This window comes from Sinocyclocheilus grahami, unplaced genomic scaffold (assembly GCF_001515645.1).
Source record: "Sinocyclocheilus grahami isolate Dianchi unplaced genomic scaffold, SAMN03320097.WGS_v1.1 scaffold120.1, whole genome shotgun sequence".
Taxonomy (NCBI): domain Eukaryota; kingdom Metazoa; phylum Chordata; class Actinopteri; order Cypriniformes; family Cyprinidae; genus Sinocyclocheilus; species Sinocyclocheilus grahami.
In genome coordinates this window covers 1,084,085-1,086,406 of record NW_015505299.1, presented here as the reverse complement: position 1 = coordinate 1,086,406, position 2,322 = coordinate 1,084,085, and the positions used below count along the sequence as shown (strand labels likewise).

At 41.3% G+C, this 2,322-nt stretch overlaps 1 protein-coding gene across 3 annotated transcripts in view; it reads left to right on the top strand.

The window, feature by feature from the left end:
• Nucleotides 1-2,322, top strand: part of LOC107589764 (fermitin family homolog 2) — an 86,659-nt gene that overhangs the window by 34,405 nt on the left and 49,932 nt on the right. For all 3 annotated transcript variants that reach the window (XM_016278289.1, XM_016278290.1, XM_016278291.1), the window contains exon 3: nucleotides 1,490-1,723. In XM_016278289.1, coding sequence (XP_016133775.1) covers nucleotides 1,490-1,723 — 234 coding nt within the window. The remainder of the gene's footprint in view (nucleotides 1-1,489; nucleotides 1,724-2,322) is intronic.

Genomic DNA, 2,322 nt, shown 5'->3' with positions numbered 1-2,322 from the left:
AATTTTGATTCGAGTTCCATATGCAAATTACCATGCTCTCACACAAAAGGTCATAAAACGCCCCAGTATTTCCAACCTCCCGCTTGGAATTTCAGCCTTTCTCATTGGACAAGCCCAACCTGAGAGGCGTGAATCTTCTCAGACCTTAAAAGACTCGCACACAGTTCCGCCCATGTTCGTTCTTGTTGTTCTTCTGCTAAGAAGCGTGTTGGAGCCTGAGCCGGTGCGGGCGTGCCCGGTGAGCTCCAACACATAGCCACTTAGCCAGTCAGTCTGCGGTTCGGTTAGATTCTGAGAAGGTGAGGATGTGAGCTAGAACGCTTCTAAGGACACCCTAAGTCTGTGCCAGGCCTCGTGCCTAGTCTTTCCATTCATCAAGATCCTCTGTCTCAAAATGGTTCTTTCTCATCACCTAACTTCAGCCAACCTACTGGAGCCCCAAAGAGCATCAGGACTCTTTTTCAAACAGGCGAGATGTGCAAGTATCAAACGTAGTCTTATTAATTAATACATTAAGTATCATTTGCACCTTTTTCAAAGGTGTGTTTGAACTAAAAAACTGATGTTTCCTTCAGGCTGTAGATCTGCTGAATATCAATTGGTACCATAGCTTCGTGTTTTTATTTCTCTTCTCTTTACTGCTTAAGCTTTAACCCTTTTTCCTATGCCAACTGTATGCGTGTGTGTGTGTGTGTGTGTGTGTATGTTAGACTAGTTTAAGTGTGTATGTAGTTAATAAAGTCTTTCTTGTATCACACTTGACGTTGTTCGTTGTTTGCTCATAACTGGAGTCACTTAATCATGCAGATTTATGCTACATGCTCGGAGTAGTATTGTACAGCAAGGAAGTTATTTCCCTTAACCAGGAAATTAACGTTCTTAGAATTGACAGACAGTTGACCCTGAGAGGTCAAGTAAATACTTAGAGCGGATCTAAATATTTATATTTAATTATTACTAGTTATAATTAAACATTCATATTTCCCCTTTGAGCTGATTCACTACAGCTCCTAAAAAAATACAAGTGCAGAGCCCTGCGTAGTATGCTGGGTGCATGTGATATATCTCCTGGTTATTATGAATTGGATTCTTCTGGAGTCCACTTCCTGTGTTGTTTGTGTGCAGCTGTTAGAGGAAAAGCAGGTCTAGAGTATCAGACTCGGGTTACAGTGTAAATGTGGAACAAAGAGCGAGGCTTACTCACACATACAAACACTTCTCAGCGTTTCACCTCCAACTGCTCCTATTTTTGGCCTGTGTGCTCGAGCCTCCCGATGAATGCTTGGACTCTTGCTTTCATTCAGACCAGAACACAGGCCTCCAGTTTGGCAAGAGCGGCTTTCACACACACAAACACATCTAAACTCCATCGCATTGCCGTGTTTGCAGCCAAATTAGAGGCCAATTTTAGCTCGGTTGCTTTTCATCCCTCCCTTTCCCAGTGTTTGTCAATGTGATTCCTAACCTTGTCATATTTCTCTTTACGCAGATGTGAAGAAGGACTGGTCTGATCACGCGCTGTGGTGGGAGAAGAAGAAGACCTGGCTGCTAAAGACGCACTGGACGCTTGATAAATATGGCATTCAGGCCGACGCCAGGCTGCTCTTCACGCCGCAGCACAAGCTGTTGCGCCTGCAGCTGCCCAACATGAAGCACATGAGGGTGAAGGTCAACTTCTCTGACCGCGTCTTCAAGGCCGTGTCCGACATCTGCAAAACCTTCAGTGAGTGCTGCTGCCTTCCCTTTTTCATAACTCCATTAGCCTAAATCAATCTCCCCACTGGTCGTGAAGAACAGTAAGTCAGGATAATTGTGTTATTTTGCTATACATTAGAGTGCATTCACCCTTCAGTGCTGAGAACAGATGTAGGCTTTGGTAGAGAGATGGTGCTAAATCAGAATACAGCGACCGTTTAAAGGCCCCCTTAAAATGAACTGACAAACACAATTGTTTTCATGTGCTGATGTATTTCATATTGACCAGTCCAAGGGCACATGCTTTTTAAAAAGCAATAACCTTTAGTTAGCTAATGTTAGCCTACTAAAAACTATAATAAAAAAAAAATATTGTGAAACAATGCATTATGCAATGATAAACATTTAAAGCACTAGTGTGCCATGTTGTAGTCACTAGTGGTCATTTCATATGGGTTTTTAATGGTTGATGTGGATCATCTTAGAGACGGATGATTGATATAATGTCAATATTTATGATTTCAGTCAGTTTAATGCTAATAAAAACAACATATTTATTTAAATCACTCTAAATTATTTTGAAAGTTAAACATTTTTTGGTAAAAAAAATTTTAAACTTGATTTATA